Source organism: Astyanax mexicanus, chromosome 14, assembly GCF_023375975.1.
Source record: "Astyanax mexicanus isolate ESR-SI-001 chromosome 14, AstMex3_surface, whole genome shotgun sequence".
NCBI classification, from domain to species: domain Eukaryota; kingdom Metazoa; phylum Chordata; class Actinopteri; order Characiformes; family Acestrorhamphidae; genus Astyanax; species Astyanax mexicanus.
In genome coordinates this window covers 46677902-46701241 of record NC_064421.1, presented here as the reverse complement: position 1 = coordinate 46701241, position 23340 = coordinate 46677902, and the positions used below count along the sequence as shown (strand labels likewise).

The following is a 23340-nucleotide window of genomic DNA, read 5'->3' as shown; positions in this document are numbered from 1 at the left end:
CAATTCTGACAATAATTCAGCACATGGTTCGGAAAATGTTGATTCTTGTGTACAATTCTTGTGCATTTCATGTTGGCACATATTCTGCATGCTAGTGAGGAAAAGCAATGCATCTTATGAATTTCATTTACATTTTTCCTCATTAGTGTTTGCTTTTCAGTTTGTCACTAATTTCTCTCCATTACTGTCTCCAAAAAAAAAAAAAAAATCACCAATGATACTGTATGTCTGTATTAAAGCACATAGGAGGTTTACACACATGCATCTCAGGAGCGCAGCGTCCCAGCAGGTCAATGAGAGCTGAGTAGAAGGACATGATGGCATTGCCCATGTGAACCACCTCTTCCTCTTCATCATCCTCTGTAGACCTGAGAGAGAAAAAGAGGTGAGAAACGAGTGTAAAAGAGACTGAGAGCAAGTCTCTGTATAAATTAACAGCTGTTGATTAAGCTAAACATATGTACAAGCTTATGTAGCTGTCTAGATTCATGAACCACACTGAAGCTCATTACTTGATTACTTGTTCAATAAAAAAAAAAAGCCAGCCCCCTCGTTTCCATGGCTGCAGTTCACTGTTTGCGTGCTGTACCTGGCAAACCTGAGTGTGGAAATGGGACTCCAGCCCTCCATGATATATATATATATAATAGTGTGTAATAGTGTGTCTACAGTCAGAGTCCTACGTGTCTGAAGTAAGGCCCTGGGCGGTGCACGGCAGGTCGAGCGCAGGCGTCTCAGATATTTTAATAGCCTCCTTCATCGCTGCCAGCAGACCGTTCCCTCCTTCTCCACGCAGGGCGGGGCCAAAACACTCCGGCCGACGAATCAGCAGCTTCACAACAACGCTGGAGTTCTCCTCCACACTCTCACCTGTACAGCATCAGTGCAGCAATCTCAAAATGCTGGTTATTTAATACACACTTATTGACTTACAGGGGTTGGACAATGAAACTGAAACACCTGTCATCATTTTAGTGTGGGATTTTAGGTTTCATGGCTAAATTGGAGCAGCCTGGTGGCCAATCTTTAATCCATTAATTGCACATTGCACCAGTAAGAGCAGTAAGAGTGTGAAGGTTCAATTAGCAGGGTAAGAGCACAGTTCTGCTCTTAATATTGCAATGCACACAACATTATGGGCGACATACCAGAGTTCAAAAGAGGACAAATTGTTGGTGCACGTCTTGCTGGAGCATCTGTGACCAAGACAGCAAGTCTTTGTGATGCATCAAGAGCCACGGTATCCAGGGTAATGTCAGCATAACACCAAGAAGGACCAACCACATCCAACAGGATTAACTGTGGACGCTGTAAGAGGAAGCTGTCTGAAAGGGATGTTCGGGTGCTAACCCGGATTGTATTCAAAAAACATAAAACCACGGCTGATCAAATCACGGCAGAATTCAATGTGCACCTCAACTCTCCTGTTTCCACCAGAACTGTCCATCAGCACAATAATTTATTGTGGTCTAAAACCAGGTGATTCAATTTCATTAATCTTTGCCAAATAAAAGAATATAATTAATGTGCAATTAAGTAAAGTAGGGTAAACTACACTATCAGCATTTATTTGGCCAAAACACTGGAATTAACATAGTAATAAAGAACAGAATTGCTATTTTCACATACACTTTATTGGCTAAGATTTTTCTTTTTTTTTTGTTTTATTCTATAGTAGTGTTTGTCTCACCGTTGACAAAGACAGCAAAGCGGAGGAAGGAGAGATAGCGCTCTCCCTCTATCGGGTTCCAGCCTATATCTGGATAGCCTTTAGAAAGCAGCATGGGGCAGCTCTGCAGTCCACAGCTGGCCAGATACGTCACTACCTGCAAACACAAAGAAATTAAAATTATACAACAAATTATACAGCTAAAATCCTCCCCCTTAGAATTGGGACAATCCTTTAAGCACTTGATTCAGATATATAACCTTTAGCACTGGAGCGCTAAAGTTCAGCAACCTAGCTGCTGCTGGATAACTTTAGTTTTAAAGGATTAAAGTTCTTCAAAAAAGAGGGAAGGTGGTGCAGCAATTTATTATTATTGTAAATTCCTTAATTCTTTTGTGATTTGATTTTTTTTTTTAGCTTTTATTATATTTTACTTTTCTGTTCCACCTTAAATGATGCAACGTCTGCCATCAGTTGCATTATTTAAGGAGCTAGCTTTATTATTTAAGCTTGCTATGAAGATAATGGCCATTAAAAACACTGAAACTACACATTAAACTAATGTAATATGGTGGTTATTATAATTTTGACGAGGAAAATACTTTATTTGTTTGCAACATTGTGCTAGTGATTCTCATATCCCTCTGTTTTAAGTGTGCCTCATTTAACCCTAACAAATGTTTCAGTAGGTAAAAAAAGTGTTTGCCACCTTTCTTGCTTTTTTTATCATACCTACATTTTTTCAGATTAACAAACACATTTTAATACCAGACAAATATAATCTGAGTAAATATAAAAAGCAGTTTAAATGAAAATTTCATTAATTAAGCAAAAAAAAAAAATCTATTCAAACCAACCCTGCCCTAAATGAAAATGTATTTGACCCCTAAACCTAATAACATGGCTGTATAACATAGATCTAATAACATGGACTTGTGTGTTTTGGGTCATTGTCCTGCTGCAGAACCCAAGTACGCCTGAGCTTGAGGTCACAAACAGATGGTCGGATTCTGATTCTCCTTCTGGATTTTCTGTTACACAGCAGAATTCATGATTTCGTCTATTACAGCAAGTTGTCCAGCAGCCCCAGACCATCATGCTACCACCACCATGTTTAACATTCAGTATGTTTTTTTTTTAAATGTAATGTTAATTGTGAGCCAGATGTATATTTTGACACACACTTTTGTCTTGTCAGTCCACATTATTTTCCCAAAGTTATTAGATTTAGGGGGAAATATCCTTACCCCTCGTGCCGAACAGAAATTGGGACACCGTATCCCTAAAGTGCACATGCAACGGCTAAAGAGGGGTAGGGCAGAAAGATAGGGCCAAGGGTTAAAATGGGACTGGGCCCAACTGTGTTGTTTAAGGCTTCTGTTGCTTATTGCAAGCCAGCATGATCCCAGAATATTTAATAGAATAAATAAGTAAGTAAATGTCACTGTTGCTAAATTATGTTGCCCATTATGAGCATGAACACACACACACACACACACACACACACACACACACACACATACATTAACATATACACACACACCTTATCCAGATCAGGTTCCTCAAGTGCAAGCGCAAGGCCATTGTTATCCATCACGGAGGAAGCAGCTACGTCCAGAGGAGTGGAGCCTCTCATGGATGGAGATGCTGTGAACACACACACACACACACACACACACACATGCATTTTTTAACAGACATGCAGTTACAACTGTAGTAACTCATGGAAACCAGAAGGAGGCAGTATTTCTATGGCCTATAATGATATACAGAAAGTCAAAAGTTTAGACACACCTAAAATTCAGTGTTTTTTATTTATTTTAAAATGATCTGCATGTAGATTAATACTAAAGACAAAGTCAAATTATGAAGAAAAATAGCAGTAAACAAAAAGTGTTAATCAAACCAGAATATGTTTCATATTTTATATTTTTCAAACTAGACACTTCTTGCTTAGATTAGACAGTTTTGAACATCTCTGCTGGGTTTTCTCAGTCAGCTTTATGAGGTAGAGTGACCTGGAATTCAGGCTTTCAGTTAACAGCTGTGCTGAACTCATCAAGAGTTAATTACTTGAATTTCATGTCTCTTAATGTAAAGTTTAAGAGCATCAGTTAAAGTAAAGTAGTGAAGAGGTAGAGTTACAGGTATACAGTGAATATTTGAGTAATGTTCGAATCCAGATTATGAGAAGCAGGAAATACTCAACTAATTAATGCAACAAAAAAAATGTAAATACAATAAATTTTTAAATTAGTGCTGCAGTTAGCGGCTAATGCTAATGCTGCTGAACCAAGCCTTATTGGTGGAGAAACTTGCTATACTGTTCCTTACAACCTGACTGGTAAAATTCATACATAAGACGCAGTGATTAAAATTGAAAAATTAAACTTCATTCTGACAAATCAGGCTATACTTTAGGACATATTTTAGAAACATAGCTGATAAAGATGTATCATACAATCTCCTCCTATCATTAAATTCACCAATAACACATCCATCAATCAAGATCAATCAAGACCTCTTTCCTCCACTCCCAGTGAATTTTAAACAGCTTCATATCGATCACGTATGAAGACTAAAAAAAAAAAGACGTGACATGGTCTTTAACAACCTGCAACCTGTCATTATACTAAACATAAATATATCATATATTCACTGTATAAGCTAAAAGTCCTGTAATCAATGCTAATACTGCATCAGTGCACACTCACCCAGACCCACGCTGCTGTTCTCCAGCAGGTAGCTCAGGTGGTCAAACATGGCCTTCTGGTTCTGACGGCTGATTCGACAGAAGTAGCACAGGAAACGACAGCAGCTGGCCACCATTTTCGGAAACGCAATTTCCTGAAAGAAAGAAAGAAAGAAAGAAGAGATGTGAATAAAACTGACAAAGGAAGAAAACTGACTTGAGTTACAGTTATTACGTACAAGCAAATATAAGAACGTAACTACTATATTAAAAAATAATAATACAGGGCCACGACTTATTGAGGTCATGGCCACGCATTAGAATCCCATTTTCACGCCTTAATAAATCGTGGCCATGCATTAGGATCTCATTCCCACGCCTCAATAAGTCGTGGCCATGCATCATTATTATTAGCATGGCCAACTGTGATCTCTCGCAGCTCCGTCAGCTGATGGCAAGCTGCATGACCGGGATTCGAACCAGCATGCATGTCATGGCAAATACTGTAGTCTTTTTTTTTTATCTATTCTTGTCCTATATCTTTCACTGTTTCCACATTTGGGTTTGAAACAACTAAAAATATTCAATAATTGTACAGATATTCAGGTTTTAACATCTTACTTCAACTTTTTAATCTGTGATATTTCTTTCTTATAAAATAAAAAAAAAAGAATAGAATGTATTACACACAGATTATCTATTTTAAGCATTTATTTCTGATTATTCAATGAGCAGTCTCGCATCTTATTATTACATATTAATCCATGACTCCTGTTTTATATTTCAGTATAAAAAGGTCAATTTCCACAAAATCCCTAAAATAAACCTGAAGTAAACTTGTGATCCTGAGCCATTATACTTCCTGTGCTTTTTTTCCCCAGGACATACTGGTACTTTTAATATGCCTGCGATTCCCAGACCCTTAAAAATACACACAAAACACATCCGCTCAATTTTGAGTTGAAATCAATTGTGGTTAATGACATCACATAAATCAAACACAGATTCTGCATTCGCTTATTAAGAAACAGCAAAGACTGACAGCAGGTCCTTCGGGATACGGAGACTCATTATTTGAATGCATGATTGAGTGCGCTTGTGCCTGTCTCTGTGTGTGTGTATATATTTGTGTGTGTATATATTTGTGTGTGTGTGTGTATGTTTTTGTGTCTTTATATGACCACCAGGGCTGTAGTAAAAAAAAAAAAGAAAAATCTCTGCCCTGGAAAAAAATATATACTTAATTGTACTTAAAACCTCACTGGGCGCTCGTTCAAGGTGTCGTGGCAAGGACAGCTGTCCTCAGCCCGCTCCTTATCCACTGGGGTTCCCCAAGGTTCGGTACTGGGACCCCTTCTCTTCTCCATATACACCACCTCTCTTGGTCAGGTTATCCGCTCACACGGATTTTCCTACCATTGCTTTGCTGATGACACCCAGCTATACCTGTCGTTCTCACCTGAAGATCACTCAATCTCTGCACGGATTTCGCAGTGTCTCTCTGACATATCCTCATGGATGAAGGAGCATCACCTTCAATTAAATCTCTCAAAGACTGAACTTCTGGTCATACCAGCAAAACCATCTTTTCAACACAAATTCTCTATAAGTATCGACTCTCTCTCTCTCTCACCGACAAAGGTTGCTAGGAACCTGGGTGTTATGGTTGATGACCAACTCTCCTTCACGCACCATGTGGCCTCAGTTGCTCAGTCCTGCCGCTTTGCGCTCTATAACATCCGAAAAATTAGACCGTTCCTGACGCAACAGGCCACCCAACTCCTGGTGCAAGTGGTCGTCATCTCACGCCTCGACTACTGCAATGCCCTGCTAACTGGCCTCCCGGCCTGTGTAGTAAAACCACTCCAGATGATCCAGAACGCAGCAGCACGTCTGGTCTTCAACCAGCCAAAACGGGCACATGTCACCCCGCTGCTCATTGAGCTTCATTGGCTACCAGTTGATGCTCGCATCAAATTCAAAACTCTTACAATCGCCTACAAGGTGATGACAGAACAGGCTCCTTCCTACCTGCACTCGCTCCTGAAGGCTTACGCTACCTCCCGGCCGCTGCGCTCCTCCAATGAACGTCGCCTCGCTTTGCCAAACATTCACACAAAGCAATCCAGACTGTTCTCATACAGAGTTCCCCAATGGTGGAACAAACTACCTTCCACTATCAGATCAGGAGAATCTCTCACTATCTTTAAGAAACTCCTGAAGACAGAGCTCTTCAAAGAGCACTTACTCTCCTAACACCTCTAACTAACTACCTTCTACTACCAGATCAGGAGAATCTCTCACTATCTTTAATAAACTCCTGAAGACAGAGCTCTTCAAAGAGCACTTACTCTCCTAACACCTCTTACTAACTACCTTCTACTACCAGATCAGGAGCATCTCTCGCTATCTTTAATAAACTCCTGAAGACAGAGCTCTTCAAAGAGCACTTACTCTCCTAACACCTCTAACACACTAACGACTTCTAACCTCATTTCCTTCTTCCTCTCCTTCACTCCTCTATCCTATTACTCCCCTTTGACCTCCTTTTATCCCTATCCAAAGATGTTTTTCCTTTAAACTTATTTTACATTGTACTTGACTATTGTAAGTCGCTTTGGACAAAAGCGTCTGCCAAATGTAATGTAATGTAATGTAATGTAATGTAAAACATATTGAAAAATGTCTAAGCAATGCTGTAAATATACTAACAAATTTATGTACTCACTTAAAATATATTAAAAGTACATTTTAAAAATATTACGCTTTCATCAAATGTTTAAAAGTAAACTTTGATCATACTTTTTAAAAATTATAATATAGTGTATTTAACAAAAAAAAAAATAATTCAATATACTCCTAAAATACTTGTTTCCAAATATATTTTTGTGCATTTTTAGCAAAGTGGGTTAAAAAATACTGTTACAGCAGTTTACTTAAAATACAATGTATCATGTAACTTTTAAATGAGTAAATTAGATTACTACTACTAATTAAAAAAAAAAAATTAAATTTGTAACACTCTAAAAATTAAAAAAGACAGGAACAGGAAGCATGTACATTTGTAAATAGATCACATATATTTTACTCTTTATATCAACTTATTATATTTAGCATATATATCAACTCTTACTACATTTCTAATATACCTGGTGTGTAATATAATAGTGATACAGTTGTAATACTCTAATAATTAAATGTATTATAATTGTACTGTAAGCATATTTATTTAAAATATGGGGTTACATACATGAAGTAGTTAAAATTAGTGTTTAAATGTTACTTAAGTAGAGTATATTTAAAATAGTTCCATTTTAGTACAGTTAAGTCACAATGTTACACTTAGCACAGTTTAAGTAAGACTTTTGTACTATTTTTATGCTGTAATTAAAGTATAATAATTAAAATATACTCTTTAAATATACTGATTAATAATAATGTGGCTACAAGAACACTTTAGTGCACTATAGAATAATAATAATAATGCTTAGTATACTACTTTAATCTACTACTCTTTTTCACTAGGGTGTATAAACTTAAAATTAAAGCTTCAGAAGTTGTCGAGTTATTAAATCACAGGCCAATTAAATCCTGATTAATCTGAAAAGTCCAGACAGAAATGTCCTCCCTCCGAAATAATGTGAGCAGATACTGGAAACTGGATACAGAAGGGAGACTCCACCTGCTGTGGCAAATGGCCAGTCCTCATTAGTCCACCAGCACACATACATACATACATACATACAGTACACACACACACACACACACACACACACACACACACACTAAACAACCTCCCCCAGGAGCCAATCAGCACTTTAACTGAGGCCAGAGGAGGCCACAGTGACATCTACCCCCGTATATTTAACACCACACATCCAGTTTCACCACAGTGCCGTAATGATGCTGTCACTCCAGTCCTCCAGCAAATGGCACATTCTCTCATTCCGCCCTCGCGCTCTCGCGCATGTGCTTAATCACTCGCGCTGCTCTTTTTAGCATAGGCCACTCCGTTTCAGATTTGAATTAATGACCCCGTCTGGATTCACACAGCAGGAAGCACAAATAACCAGTTTTTACACTTTCCTTAACAGGATCAGCACTGTAGCGCTTTATACGCTTTCATTAATTACCCTGCTTCGATATTAAATTAATGTTCTCTCCCACAAACTAACTCCCTAACTAACCCACAAAAATGAAGAGACACTTCAGTTTCTGAATCTGTTTCTCTGATTTAGCTATTTATAGGTTTATGTTTGAGTAAAATGAACATTGTTGTTTTATTCTATAAACTACAGACAACATTTCTCCCAAATTACAAATAAAAATATTCTCATTTAGAGCATTTATTTACAGAAAATGAGAAATGGCTGAAATAGCAATAAAAAAGATGCAGAGCTTTCAGACCTCAAATAATTGCAAAGAAAACAAATTCATAAAAAAAACATATTCATAAAGTTTTAAGAGTTCAGAAATCAATATTTGGTGGAATAACCCTGGATTTTAATCACAGTTTTTAATCATGCATCTTGGCAGCATGTTCTCCTCCACCAGTCTTACACACTGCTTTTGGATAACTTGGATAACTTTATGCCACGCCTGGTGCAAAAATGTCAATTTCAAGTAGTTCAGTTTGGTGGTTTGATGGCTTGTGATCATCCATCTTCCTCTTGATTATATTCCAGAGGTTTTCAATTTGGTAAAATCAAAGAAACTCATCATTTTTAAGTGGTTTCTTTTTTTTTTCAGAGCTGTATACCAGGAATATACATAATATACAGTGACCAGCAGCATCTGACCGTAATTGACCCTGAAAACTGGCCAGGATTAACAATCAGTACATTTTTAGTACATTGTATTTTTAAGTACTAGTGAAAATGGTCCCAGTAAAGCTGTACAGTACCTGAGACTTGCCTCCCCCGAGGACGTTCACCATGACCTCCATCACGGTCTCATGCATGCCCAGTACTCTCATCAGGTTGGGGTGCTGGTAGAAAACCTTGTTGTTCATGATGTCACTATAAAAAAAACATACAGGTATTATTAGTGTTTTTATTATATGAAATACATGTACTGTAAAAATACAGAGAAACAGTACAAATGCATCTTATGTATGAATTTTACCAGTCAGGTATTAAGGAGCAGTAAAGACACTCCACTGAAGTACAGAGTTATACAGGAGATTCAGTTTAGTTTCTCCAGCACCAAGGCTGAAGCAGCATTAGCATTAGCCGCTAACCGCAATAAGCGCTAGCTCTTTCACCGTTCAGAGGCGAGTGTATTGGACTGTAGTCTGCATGTTCACCGAGTGGAACAATCCGCTACCTAACATCGCCCTGGCACTATCAGGTGGCATTTGCTAGTGCTAGCGGTTAGCCACTAATGCTAATGCTGCTGCACCCAGCTTTAGTGGAAATTTGTAAATCTAAGATTACTGTAAATAAACTGAAGCGCTTTACTTACCCAAATAAACAGTTTTCAGGAGAGAAATTTGTGGAGATTAACAACATGGCGACACCCCTGTTCCTTACTATTGTTGCCTAAAATGTGCCTTATAATCCGGTACACCTTATGTATGAAAATAGACTAGAAAATAGACGTTCACTGATAATGCGCCTTATAATACTGTGCACCTTATAGTCCACAAAATACGATAAGTATATATATATATATATATATATTTTTTTTTTTATATATATTTTTTTCTTATATTAGATTACATAAACTGCTAACACTCTTTAAAACGTGTATTTAACAGTACTTGTCAATGAAAGAAGTACAAATACTTCATTACCTTACTTAAATTAAAATTAAAATTTCATTTACATCAAAGATTAAATAAATGTATTAAATCTTATGTACAGCAAGAAGCTTTTCAGGTTTATATCTCCTACAATACAACTAAATATATTTTAGCATTATCTTTTAAAGGTTTTGGTTTCTGGCCATCACCACCCTCCAAGCTTTAAGGGACTTTTAAGGATTTCTAAGGATTTCTAAAGACCCTTAACTAGCTTTTATTTTATTTTAACTCCAGTCCCTGCAGTCATTTCTCACCCCAGGCCGTCGATCATCAGCTGCTCCTCCTCCTTCCCCATGCGGACGCTGAGCAGCGAGCGGATCTGGCCCAGGGAGGCCAGCAGGTGGATGGTGTCGTGGACGGAGGCGGCGCTGATGCTGTAGCTCTTCCGCATGGCGCGCAGCAGCTCGCCGATGCTGTCGTACTGCCGCCGCAGCAGACTGAACATCACCCGCACCAGCTCCGGGTCCTGGATATGAGTCTCCTGAGCCCAGCTCACCATCGTCTGAGAGATCAGCTCCTTCAGGTTAGCTGTGGAGAAGAGGAGACAAAGTGATGAAGTGCAAGTTTCCATAAAACTTGGGGCCTGTACTGCAAAGAACCCACTGGGCAACTTGTAGGACTCAAAATGATTTTTTTTCTCCATAGAAAATATTAATTTAAAAAAAGTAGTCGGTACATAAATGTTTGGATAGTAACTCAATCATCCAAATTTGACACTGTACAAATAATGCAAAGAGTTCAGAAATCAATATTTGATGGAATAACCCTGGTGATTAATCACAGTTTTCTTGCATCTTGGCATCATGTTCTCCTCCACCAGTCTTACACACTGCTTTTGGATAACTTTATGCTGCTTTACTCCTGGTGCAAAAATTCAAGCAGTTCAGCTTGAGTTGGTTTGATGACTTGTGATCATCCATCTTCCTCTTGATTATATTCCAGAGGTTTTCAATTTGGTAAAATAAAATAAAAAATTAAAGAATTTTTAAGTGGTCTCTTATTTTTTTTTTCAGAGCTCATATTTTTTAAATATTTCTCAGCCAGGTTGGATGGAGAGCGTCTGTGAACAGCAGTTTTCATGTCTTGCAATTGAAGGTTAATGGGATTTAGATATTTTAGGACTTTGACTGGATCATTCTAACCAATGATTATTCTAATAATGAATAATCTAAACCATTCTATTGTAGCTCTGGCTGTATGTTTAGGGTCATTGTCTAGCTGGAAGGCCTACAACAGGTTTTCTTCCAGGATTGCCCTGTACTTATCCCTATTTATCTTCCCATCAACTCTGCCCAGCTTCCATGTCCTTGCTGAAGTAAAGCATCCCCAACAGCATGATGCTGCCACCACCATGTTTCACAGTGGGAATGGGGGGTATAAGATGATGAGCAGTGTTTGTTTCCACCACACTTAGTGCTTTGTATTTTGGACAAAATGTTTAATTTTTACATTTTGGTCTCATTGAAATACATACTGTCTGTCGTTGTGGTGACGAAATGTCATAAAAAAAGTTCACGGTGAATTGTGTCAAATTTGTTTGCATTCATACTGTAACTGAAGGTCATTTTCTACAGTGACATCAGGATGTGCAATGGCATAAGGCCTCCTTCCTTTCGATGTATCTGATCCTTCTCAAAAGCTCTTCATGAAAAATACGCTATAAGCTCTTCTTCAGACAGTTGAGAGCTGCCCAAACGGACACTTGATCACTTATACACCTCTGCTTTAAAGAAGCCCTTGAGAAAATGGCTCAAAGGCACGATGCCACATGTGCCTCAGCTATGCAAATGAAGTCATGAATAACCCGCAACCTCCTTCCTTCTCAAATGCATCCACGGGCTTAAAATAATAAATAAATCCACACACTATAAGAACACACATTTAGAAACTGGGATCTTCACTGTATATCCGAGCACGAGGGCGTCATTAGCGAGCGCGCCGTCTACAGATATATTTACACGCTTAACTCTTGTGTGGTGTTCATATTTTTGTTACTCGTTTACTTTGTTACTTGTATTTAATTCAGCAAAATTAAGCAATTCTACATTAAAATGCTTTACACATGCTCGCTTCACCTAAATTGCAAGCAATATAAACAGCTTACATGGTTAATATTTACCCTTTACCTTTCTTATGTTACATTTCTTTTAAAAAGTGCTACTCTTTTTTTATTAGTTTTTTAATAAAATGTAAAAGAAAATGAATTAAACTCAAGATATGAGTAGAAAATTTGTTTAGTTTCAAATTTACAAATGAAGCAATGTTTATTAACCCTTGGCCAAACATACTGTACGTAATATAAATGTGTAGGGGGGGGGGTGTACAGTGTGTGTTTATCGAAAATGTGTTTTGATATATGTTTTTCACAAAAAATGAGCCAATGCCAATGAGTTTGAGTTAGAAAAAAATATTTTTTTAGTATCATTTGATGAAAAATGAAAACCGGAACACCACACAAGAGTTAATTTTCCAATAAAAAAAATTTCAAGAAAAAGATGGATGATCACAAGACATCAAACCACGTTATCCATAAAGTTATCCAAAAGCAGTGTGCAAGACTGGTGGAGGAGAACATGATGCCAAGATGCTTCATTAGCACATTATTCTTATATCCTCTGTATAAACTAACTGAGGTTCAGAAGTTGCCGAGTTGCCGATTTAGAAACTGGGATCTGGGAACTGTACATCCGAGCACGAGGGCGTCATTAGCGAGCGCGCCGCCGTCTGCAGATATATTTACACGCTTAATTTTCCAATTAAAATTCTAAACGCTCTGACCAATCCCGGCTCCCCGGTTCATGAATAGGCGATTAGATCTCCCGCCGAGCCGATTTCCGCTCGCCGTTACGCAATCATAATAATAAAAGCGAGCGGGTCGGTTATTAATAGTGCAATATCACACAGCTAGCAGCTCTGACTGAGTGATCTGTTCAGAAGGCCATTACGTGTGCGGCTGTAGTGTGTGTGTGTGGGGTGTGTGGGGGGTGTTGGGGGGAGGGGTAAGCCTTAAGGCTTCATTAAAAGTGAATCAATACACTGCAAGCTGCGTGCATTCCTGAATAGAAGAGCGAGTTAGAGTTGGAGTGCCATCCTGTTGTCAGGACATCAACGCCAAGGCTGCTTCAGTCATCGGTACTCACACTTACACACTGCAACACTTACACACTTTTTTTTCTCCAAGAAAGATCTGAGACCGACAAACTGATACACACGAGTTATTTTCATGACTGATATTTACATTGTAGATTCTCACTGAAGGCATCAAAACTATGAATGAACACACGTGGAGTTTTATGTACTTAACTATAAAAAATGAGCTGAACCTCCACAGTCACCGGACCTGAACCCAATCCAGATTTGAGGTTTGGGGTGAGCTGGAGCTTCACAGAGTGAAGAAGACAAAGGAGCAACAAGTGCTAATAAACAAACACCTCTGGGAACTCCTTCCTTCCTTCAAGACTGTTGGAAAACTTTTCATTTCAGGTGGCCACCTCTTAAAGAAGCTCTTTGAGAGAATGAGAATGCCAAGAGTGTGCAAAGCAGTAATCCGAGCAAAGGGTGGCTATTTTTTTTTAGTTATTTCACTTTTTTTGTTAGGCTGAACTACTTGATTTTTTGCACCAAGAGTGGCATAAAGTTATCCAAAAGCAGTGTGTAAGACTGGTGGAGGAGAACATGATGCCAAGATGCATGAATAAACCAGGGTTATTCCACCAAATATTAATTTCTGAACTCTTAAAACGTTATGAATATGAACTTGTTTTCTTTACCTATGATGTTATGAGATTTTTTCTTATATCTTATTTATCTTATTAAAATGCTGTTTCTTTTATTATTTATTTATATTTTTTTTATATTTATTTTATATATCTTCTCTCTATGTAATTGTAAATGAGGGCCACCCTCAATGGACTCTGAGTTTAAATGAAGGTTACTGACTGATTTGAGATCTGAAATCTCTGCATCTTCTTTTGTTATTTCAGCCATTTCTTGTTTTCTGCTAATAAATGCTTTAAATGACAGTATTTTTATTTGGAATTTGGGAGAATTGTTGTTTGTAGTTTATAAAATAAAACAACAATGTTAGTTTCTGATTCAGAAACTGAAGTGCTCTCTTAATTTTTTCCAGAGCTGTATGTTGGATGTACTGTAAATCAAATGCATATTAAAGCAACAATTACAGTAGACTTTTAAAAGTCATTTGTAGAGGAAATGACCGATTAAGTCACTTGTTAAAACTCCTTTCATTACCTCCCTTTAGCCAGCAACACCTTGAAAACAGAAAATAACCTTTTTTACGGAGGTGACCAATTACGCTGCCATCGTGCAGGAGGACCTGAGGGAGAACAGGTGGAGAAACAATGCTGAGCTCAGGACCCAGAGGGACCATAAAACGTAATTGGGCTGGCTAGTTATGATGAGACACTCAGTAGCACAGAGCTGGAGAATGTGTGTCTGTGCGAGCGCTTAAGTGTGTGCTTGGGTAAGCAAAGCTAAAAAGAGGGAATCCTCAGTCCAGAGCCAGTCCTGACCAGATGGCAAAAGCTATTTCATCACATAATAATGAATCACCTCAGAAGAGCTGGCCACCAAAGACATTAACCCCTTTAAAATGTTGAGGTTTAGGGGGGAATCAGCATCTGCTTGTAAACAGTACTGGGCCAAAAAAATAAAAAAATAAATAAATAAATAAACACTCTGCTCAAGCAAGAGTTTAAAACACATTCTATAGCCCTATCCGGATATTTCACACTTCTACTCAGAGATAAAACTCCTGCATCCGGACTGCAATTGAAAAAACAGGACATTGTGTTTGTGTCACACGACATCGAGTTCAGTAGCTCCTCCATTTCCACTCACTGTTGTGTTTTTAACGTGGATCTCCATGGAAACTGTGTCGCGCCCAAAGTGTAATTACAGTGAGCGGCAGTGGACAAAAAGCTATTTTATTAAACGCGAGGAGACGAAACTCAAGCGATGTGCGTCCGGACGGGACTAAAATAAACAGAGGACCACGGAAAAATAATAAATAATTTTGCCTGTAATTTTCTCAGAGGACGTCTTAAAAAAAAACGAACATGGTCGCTCTGGACGGGAATAAAATCACAGAGGATAAAACACCCCCATAAAAAAGAGAAAATTACCCCAGGACCCCTTGCCTGTTTTTGACTACGATTTTAGATTACCTTTATTTAATAAAGACTTCTAATTGTTATAAATATGTTTGTCTGATTTATGCCTGGTCAACAGACAATATGTCTTGTTTATAAGAATGTACATAGAATGTATTATGTATTATTGTATACAGATGTATTAATATAATGCATATAATTACATAAATAAATCAGAGTTATACAGGAGTTTCAGTAAAGTTTCTCCAGCAGTAAGGCTGGAGCAGTATTAGCTTTAGCCGCTAACCGTGTTAAGCGCTATCTCTTTCACCATTTACAGGTAAATATTATTGGCCTGTAGCCTGCTGCTATCCCTAGCTAGCACTGCTGAAGCAGCATTAGCATTATCCACTAAACTTTAGCTCTTTCACCGTTAGGAGGTGAGTGTTATCGGCCAATCGGAGTGTTAAAACAAGCTACGTGGGACGAACCTCTAGCTTACTGTCAATAAACTGAAGTGCTTTACTCACCCAAATAAACACGGTGAGTTTTAAGGAGAGAAATCTGTGTAGATTAACACCCAGCACTCGTTTGAATTTTTTGTTTAATAAAGTTTTGTCCATTTAGGTACCCCGAATGGCGAGACCTGCTGAATTAGAAGGAAAACATGGCGACACCCCTGTTCCTTACTAGTGTCTCATAATGCGCCTTATAATCTGCTGCCCCTTTTTTATGAAAATAGACCAGAAAATAGACGTTTATTGATAGAGCGCCTTATAATCCGGAGACCCTTAGGAAAATACAGTTATAGCTAAACAATGGGTATATAAATATGATATAAATCAGAAAATACTTTAGGCCTATAGAATGCCTTGTTAAAGTCTTTGCTGAACTGTTTCACACCTTCACACTCCTCCAATCCCAGGCAATTACCGAAACGCAGCTGTCCACCAACCTGCTGACCTTTTAGTCTACAGCTACAATCAATCTTGTGAAAGATCAAGCAGAGGATCAACACACAAAAGGACTTGCTGTTACGCAGAGGTAAACACACACACACACACACACTGTCTCTTCACACTGCAGAGACTCAGACAGAGACTTTCAGCTGATGTCCCTGAAGAGATCAATAGATGGGTATTGCATGACCCTCGAGGACCGGCGTTAAAAGTCTGGGGGGTATTGGATTTCAGTGTCTCGGCATCGCGGGGACATATTTCAGCCCAAATTTAACTCCGGCTACTTTGAGAATTTCTCCACGGCTGCTGCCAGCTGGAGCGCATTGGGCATATTTTGCTGTGTGGTTGGACTTTAAAGGCTTTGCTTCAGGGTGAACAAGCCTCAGGTACAGCAACAGAACAGCAGCACAATCATTTTTTCAATTGCACATTGCACCAGTAAGAGCTGAAAGAGTGTGAAGGATCAATTAGCAGGGTAAGAGCACAGTTCTGCTCAAAATATTGCACACAATGCACACAACATTATGTTATGGTGACATACCAGAGTTCAAAAGAGGACAAATTGTTGGTGCACGTCTTGCTGGCGCATCTGTGACCAAGACAGCAAGTCTTTGTGATGCATCAAGAGCCACGGTATCCAGGGTAACGTCAGCATCATACCACCAAGAAGGACCAACCACATCCAACAGGATTAACTGTGGACGCTGTAAGAGGAAGCTGAAGCTGTCTGAAAGGGATGTTCGGGTGCTAACCCGGATTGTATCCAAAAAACTCGCCTATAAAACCACGCCTGAACAAATCACGACAGAATTCAATGTGCACCTCAACTCTCCTGTTTCCACCAGAACTGTCCGTCACCACAATAAATTATTGCGGTCTAAAACCAGGTGTTTCAGTTTCATTGTCTAACCCCTGTATATATAAGCAACAGCTAGAGCTCGAGCTGGATGCACAATTTAACATGCCGTTAGATAAGCACACATACGCTTCCTGCATTTAAAATGATGTTTAACGATGTTCGGCGATCGTTACGCTGCCTTTTTATCGATTTATCAGTCACATGACACAGCTAATTGTTCACAGACAAAAAGCTTTCCCTTTATTCGACTGCAGAAAGAAAATTAACCAGCCAATCTTTGTCACCTATTGATCGTCTGGACGTGGAATCTGTGAATGCTGCGCTGCTACAACACTGTGCATCCGTGATGAACTGATAGTATTCAGCGCTGTGGAATTGCTTTCGCTTTGAGGAAGATTATTGTGCCAGTAAACAGGTTTCCAGCATCCTGTTACCAGACACCACAACTATACATTAAAAAAGCATCCGAAATTATAAACCATGCAAATAATTTCCCATTCTGATGATTTATATGAAAAGCATTCCTGAATCTACTGGGCCAAATCTGCCTGACTGTATGCATTGCACTGCTGCCACATGACTGTCTGATTGGATAATTGCATGGATTGGTTTTGAACTCCAGAAAAAGTATTTGAGTGTACACAATATCAATCCAGTGGGCTTCTGTCACAGCTCTGAAACTCGCATATAATAATTCACTAGTGTGGGTTTATGCAAATGAAGATTTCAAAAAAAGAATGATTGCAGCTTTTGTGACAGTCTAGGAAACATCAGAATGGAAACATGACTGTAAATACACAATATACACTGCAGTAATACTGCATTTAATCAAGAACTGCTAATGGATGATCATTTTAACAAATAAAGCTCTGGAAAAAATTAAGAGACCACTTCAGTTTCTGAATCAGTTTCTCTGATTTTGCTATTTATAGGTTTATGAGTAAAATGAACATTGTCATTTAGAGCATTTATTTACATGTTCTCCTCCACCAGTCTTACACACTGCTTTTGGATAACTTTATGCTGCTTTACTCCTGGTACAAAAATTCAAGCAGTTTAGCTTATAGGTTATATATATTATATATACACACACTGTATTTTGCTGGATCTAGACACATTTCTCTTTTAAAAACTGTTTATTTGGGTGAGTAAAGCTCTTCCATTTTCCTACAGTAAACTTAGATTGACAGATTTCCACTTAGACTAGCCTGATAGCGCTACACTGAGGAACCCTGAGGGTTCTGGTGATAATCCGGGTGATATTAGCTAGCGGTTCATCCCACGTAGCTTGTGTTAACACAGTAAATGTGCAGCTACAGGCCGATATATTCATCTCTGAGCGGCGAAAGAGCTAACCAGCACTTAGCCGTGGTTAGTGGCTAATGCTAATGCTGCTCCAGCAGTGCTAGCTGAGGTTAGGAGCAGGATACAGGCCGATAATACTCCCATTTCAATGGAAAAATATCTGGCATGGATAGCGGGTAATGCTAATACTGCTCCATCAGGCTACAGAACGGCAAAAGAGCTAGCGCTTAGTGCGGTTAGCAGCTAATGCTAATACTGCTACAGTATGAAGTCTCGGTGCTGGAGAACTAAACTATGGAAATAAACTATAACGATGTACTTCAGTGGAGTGGCTTTACTGCTCCTTAATACCTAAAAAATCATACATAAGGAGCAACAGATTATAAGACATTTGCACATTGGAATAATTGGTTAGTTCTATAGTGTATATATATATCTGTAGCTTTAAAGTGCGCATGGTTATGCTGTCCTTGGAGTTATAAATGCTTGAGCATTTTCATATTAAGCCATGCCCTCAAAAGCACCTGCTATTTTTGTAATACTACAGGGATTCTGAAATAGATATGGCTTCTTCTGCACCGACCACAAATCATGTTAGCTTTCTATATCTCCCACTATGATGCAACCGCTCCTCCTCTCTTTCAATATTCTTTTCAATTTCTGCTTCTGCGGCAGGGTGAGAGGGTTTCGCTCTGAGGGCTGTAAAGGTAAAACTAATCCATATCTGAAAATGACAAAAAAAAAAAAAAGCACTTACGATTTTTGCCCGCAAAAAAAGTAAAAAGACAGAATAATTTAAACAGAACTATGATTAATTTATTTGAGGTTATATTGCAGTTGTTTCTCTAAGAGTGGCAGGATCAACGCTTGGTATCAGTTTTCTGTTGGCTGATTTCCAACTGAAAGTTATGAACTGTACAGGGCTAGGATAGTAGCATTAGGCTAAGCTAACTTGACTACTTTCTTAACGTCTTTCTCTGTCTACATTTCTACTCACATTTAACTTAAGCAGCAGTACTGAGGTAAATGTATGCCTTAATTACTTTGCTAAAGTTGAAAGTTAAAAAAGTAGACTAACACTGCTGAAGTACATTTATTACTAAAACTGCATTGCTGAGGTAAATGTGTGACAAAAGTAGCACTGCTGAGGTTAAAATATGGTGTTTTGCTGGTGTGTCTGATTGGGATATTCAAGATATTCATATATTAAGTGTCTGGGGCTCTGAGTGGTTCAGTGCATCACTAAATCGGGGACAAATGTGGGATTTATAAGAGAGGCTTTGTGCAGTGGTCAGACTCATCTTATTACATTGCAGAAGCTTATTGAAACAATGCTAAAGTGAATGCTAAAAGCTAAAGGCTAATTCTTACACGGAGTGGCCTCCTCTTTCTCTGTTGGTTTCTCCTCCGCTCTGTGAGGCTGTCCCTTGATCTTGTACACCAGAGCCAGCAGGCGTCCTTTAATAGACATGTCCTGCTCCTCCTCCTCCTCCGCCATAGGAATACCTGCAGGAACACAGAGACGTCAGTGAGATTAATCCAGCACATGTGTCTCACAGGCCACTGTCTTCAGGCTCAGTATTTTTAACTCCACTTTCAATTTTTTTCCCCTTTTCTCTTCTCTTTAAGTCACAGCGTGGTGCAGCTGGGGCTGATCTGAGCAGATACTGTTGTTGGCGTCATTTCATTGTACCCCCCTCCTCCACGACTCCAAACGGGCTCCAAAGAGCCTTTTCAATTATTTAAGACAACAGCTACGACGTCAGAGCTATCAGCCGAGCACTGAACTATGACTTATCTGCAGAGAAAGGCTTTACGCTGGATAGAAGTTAAGAGAAGGAGAAAAAACGCAGCACTGCAGCCGTTTTTAGACTTTTACACAGTAAAAGTCCTTTTACACTGAGTACATTTCCAATTTTTTTTTATCAAACTAGAACAGTTTACAGTGGTTTACAAAGGGTATTCATAATGCTTTAACTTTTTCACATTTTGTCACCAAGCTAAAATGTATTTTATTGAGATATTTATAGCACAAAATTGTGCAGTGTAAGAAAAATATGTGGTTTTCAAAATTTTAAGCAAATAAAAATCTGAAAAGTGTGATATACCAATACTTAGTTTACCCTTTTTTATATTTCCCCAATTTACAAGGCCAAATACCGAACCCACTTATTTAGGACTAGTAATGACTCTAATCTTCTAATACATCAGTTCACAGATGCATTGTGCTGATCGACATCACCCTAGGAGTGATGAGGGGAAAGAAAGAGCGCCATCTACTGTACCCTCCCAAAGAGATCAAGGCCATTTGTGCTCTCTCAGGGCTCTGGCAGCTGATGGCAAGCTGCATGACCGGGATTCGAACCAGCGATCTCCCAAACATAGTGGCAGCGCTTTAGACCGCTGGACCACTCAGAGCCCAGTTGAGCCACATTTAACTTTAACTTATAGCAGCAAGTCTTTTGGGGTATGTCTCAACTTAAAGTTGTCCTGTATACAGCTTCTCCCACCTGAGCTGCGGATCTCTGGTACAATATGTACAATAAATTAAACGTTTCGGCAAATGAAAATATTTTAGACTTCCAAGGGTTACACGTGCTTTCCTAACGAAGAGGCTGATCTTACCACAGTGTAGACTGAGCTCATTGTGGAAGTCGTACAGCTCCTCCTGTATGTCCTCAGGGCACGGACAATCCTCCCCCATACTGAAGTTCAACAGCATGTTAATCTGAGAAAAAAACAGAAATATAATTTCAGATCAATGATCATATTTTATCCAGCATAAACCACGACTGCACAACTATGTTGGGGGGATTTGAAAAGAGAGAGTAAGACAGATAAAGATAGAGAAAAAAGACAGAGTCATAGATAGATAGATAGATAGATAGATAGATAGATAGATAGATAGATAGATAGATAGATAGATAGATAGATAGATAGATAGATAGATAGATAGACACACAGACAGGAAGAGGTAGTGAGAGAAAGACTGAGGTAGAAACTAAGAGAGAGAAACGACTGAGACAGACAGACAGACAGACAGACAAGGGGTAGTGGGAGAGAAAAAGTGTTGTACAAAGAGAGAAATTACAAGAGATAAACAACTGAGACAGACAGACAGACAGATATGTGGTAGAGAAAGAAAGGGTAAGGTAGAAACAACAAGAAAGAAATGACTGAGACACACAGACAGACACACAGACAGAGGTGAGGTAGAGGGAGAGAAGGAGTGAGGTAGAAACAAAGAGAGAAACTACTGAGTCAGACAGACAGGCAGACAGATAGGGAGAAAAATAATGGGATAGAAACAAAGAAAGGGAACAACAGAGAAACAAAAGAGATGAAGGGATGAATAGAGAAACAGAGAGAAAAAGAGAGAGAGAGAGAGAGAGAGAGAGAGAGAGAGTCAGAGAAAGGAAAAGAGTGGTGGTGTGCTGAAGTGTGAGGTGAATATATAGTCTAGCTGCAGCCTTGAGGTGTTACTGGGTGGGAAGATAGGTGTGAGTCGCAGGAGAGAGAGAGAGAGAGAGAGAGAGAGAGAGAGAGAATAAAAGCTGAGAAACACTGACAGACTCAATGACAGCTCAGACCAGAATGAATTCTCTCAGCCTTGTGGTCACTGTGTAGGAAGGACACAGAGACAATAGCACAGAAACACATACTTTATAGCTCATAAAATCAAAGAACATTGTGGTGTTTCCTAAGAAATTTAAAAAGTGAAGGGATGTTTACAAAAACCAATACCGTATCCAACAAAGGCAAGTACTCCCAGCAGTCTGAGGAAAGCACAGCTCCCCAGCACTGATATATCAGCTAACAGAGGCCTGTGCTGACCAGCTGTTTCTGTTACTGAGCTGCTCTACAGACAGACTCAGGAGATCCTTTGTCCCGAGAGCCATCTATCTAATCATTCATCCATCTATCAGATAAATAGGGATTTCACTATTTGGTAGTTTCTTTATATGGAGTAGTGAATGTATTAGAGTGGGCTGTACCTGTTCCTGTGGTGGGGAGCGGAACTCTTTGGTCTTCTTGGCGGTGACCGCCGCAGACATGTTGAGAGCCAGCATTAACTCATTGTACCGGAACTTTTGGTTGTACTGCAGTTTTGCCACAAACGTATCAGAGAATGAAACGATGGCCTCGATACGGTGCCTCAGCTCACAATCACAGAAATAGTGAAGAAGTTCACACATCTGTGGAGAAAAGTAAAGACATGACATTAATACAGATAAAAAATCACACAATGAGAGCTATTACATTACTCATTATTACAAAAATAGATGATTACAAATTTAATTCTATTTTAATACTTAATAATTTATTTATTTAATCTCAACATGTAAAATTATGTAAAATACTCATGTTAATAGACCTGAGTTAAACACAAAATTGTTCTACACATAACATATTACAAATTTGATTAAATAATTTAATGATAAAACAAAAAATTAAATATTTAATGTCTGGTGGTTGCTATGATATTTTTTTGGATCGTCTAAATTTTAATGTGTATGCAAAACCTGTTACAAGTTATGACATTTTATTAAAATACCTTAATATCAAAATATATTTAAATTACACTAACACAATTAACAAAAATACAAAATTTTGATTAAGCTAAACTTGTGTATTATTTTATCTAAAAAGTAATACTTTATGTGAAGGGTAAGAGAAAGGACCAACTATGATGTATAAGCGAATCATATTATGTTAATGGAAAATTAACACCAAATAGCTGACAGAAGGTAAAAAGTCCATCATCTTCTTTGATTTGTGAAAAGTTATTGTAGAAAAACTCATCTTTCTACAGCACTAAAATTTTCATTTAAATTTATTTGTAAAATATTGATTTTTCCATTCATTGGGCTGTTAATTAGGAGTGGGCGATATAACCCTAATTTAATATCACAATATTTCATGGTAATTTCGCGATAATGTT

The 23340-nt window shown here is 38.5% G+C and overlaps 2 protein-coding genes across 9 annotated transcripts in view; one reads left to right on the top strand and one right to left on the bottom strand.

The window, feature by feature from the left end:
* The window catches only part of LOC103030706 (ryanodine receptor 3-like), a 198345-nt gene that overhangs the window by 69244 nt on the left and 105761 nt on the right, over positions 1-23340 (bottom strand). For all 6 annotated transcript variants that reach the window (XM_049463517.1, XM_049463519.1, XM_049463518.1 and 3 more), the window contains exons 36-45: positions 22394-22594; positions 21024-21126; positions 19770-19904; positions 10419-10692; positions 9265-9379; positions 4384-4516; positions 3213-3316; positions 1691-1826; positions 684-870; positions 260-368 (exon numbers count right to left, since the gene is read on the bottom strand). In XM_049463517.1, coding sequence (XP_049319474.1) covers positions 260-368; positions 684-870; positions 1691-1826; positions 3213-3316; positions 4384-4516; positions 9265-9379; positions 10419-10692; positions 19770-19904; positions 21024-21126; positions 22394-22594 — 1497 coding nt within the window. The remainder of the gene's footprint in view (positions 1-259; positions 369-683; positions 871-1690; positions 1827-3212; positions 3317-4383; positions 4517-9264; positions 9380-10418; positions 10693-19769; positions 19905-21023; positions 21127-22393; positions 22595-23340) is intronic.
* Positions 1-23340, top strand: part of LOC103026471 (ER membrane protein complex subunit 7) — a 246781-nt gene that overhangs the window by 155395 nt on the left and 68046 nt on the right. The window contains exon 6 of one of the 3 annotated variants that reach the window (XR_007424031.1): positions 8610-8709. The exons of the other annotated variants lie outside the window; for them this stretch is intronic. The gene's annotated coding sequence lies outside the window, so the exon portion shown is untranslated. Of the gene's footprint in view, positions 1-8609; positions 8710-23340 lie in introns of those variants that run through there. 3 annotated transcript variants of the gene reach the window in all.